The following is a 715-nucleotide window of genomic DNA, read 5'->3' as shown; positions in this document are numbered from 1 at the left end:
TCCCAGGGAGAGAGCTGCTGCTCTTTCTTCCGAAGCTCTGGGAGCTGGAACAGCTGAGGACTTCCTTTGCTCAGTCTCTACCTGGACAGGATGGCAGCCTCAGAAAGAAAAGCTTTTGCTGTCAGGGATCATCACAGGGAGATCACAGGCTAAGGGGAAAGAGGCTCCCTGTGCATCCATGGTAGGCTTTGATGAGAAGATGCAGGTGGAGCTGCAGAACTAGGTGGGCCAATTATCCTCATCCTTTCATGGGCCTGACAAATCCTGAAGCTGTTATTTGCTCTTGGGTGGACACTTTGGCTGGCAGGGTGGGGAAGGTGGCACAGGAGGACATTTCTGCTGGCACTGCTGAGGTGGGCAGGGCTCTGGATGCTTTGGTGGTGGGCAGGGCTCAGGACACTTCGGGGGTGGACATGGCTCTGGGCACTTTGGCGTGGGGCACACAGGAGGTGGCTGGCAGGGCTGCTTACACTGCTGCTGTTGGTAAGACATCCTGCTGGAGTCTCAGAACCTGGAAGAAATGATATGACAGTGTTACGGGAAGGGACTCCTCCAGAGAGAGAAGCCAAAGCTTATTTGTAATACCGTAGCATATTATTTCTCCAATTTCCAAAAATTTATTTAAACCCTTAGCTCCCTTTACATGACTGTCTTCTATTTTCCACTTTAGCAAGTTGCTTCATCAGACCTGGGAAATCCTGCCTTTTCTCATACG

At 51.3% G+C, this 715-nt stretch overlaps 1 protein-coding gene across 1 annotated transcript; it reads right to left on the bottom strand.

Moving 5' to 3' along the window:
* Positions 1 to 273: 273 nt before the first annotated feature.
* Positions 274 to 492, bottom strand: LOC135272902 (small proline-rich protein 2E-like). Its single transcript, XM_064371613.1, has one exon. It carries the CDS (start codon positions 490 to 492, stop codon positions 274 to 276), a length of 219 nt encoding a protein of 72 aa, XP_064227683.1.
* Between the last annotated feature and the right edge of the window lie 223 nt (positions 493 to 715).

This window comes from Aotus nancymaae, unplaced genomic scaffold, assembly GCF_030222135.1.
Source record: "Aotus nancymaae isolate 86718 unplaced genomic scaffold, 86718_ANA_hifiasm-v0.15.2.pri h1tg000141l, whole genome shotgun sequence".
NCBI lineage: Eukaryota > Metazoa > Chordata > Mammalia > Primates > Aotidae > Aotus > Aotus nancymaae.
This window is presented reverse-complemented; position numbering and strand designations above follow the sequence as displayed.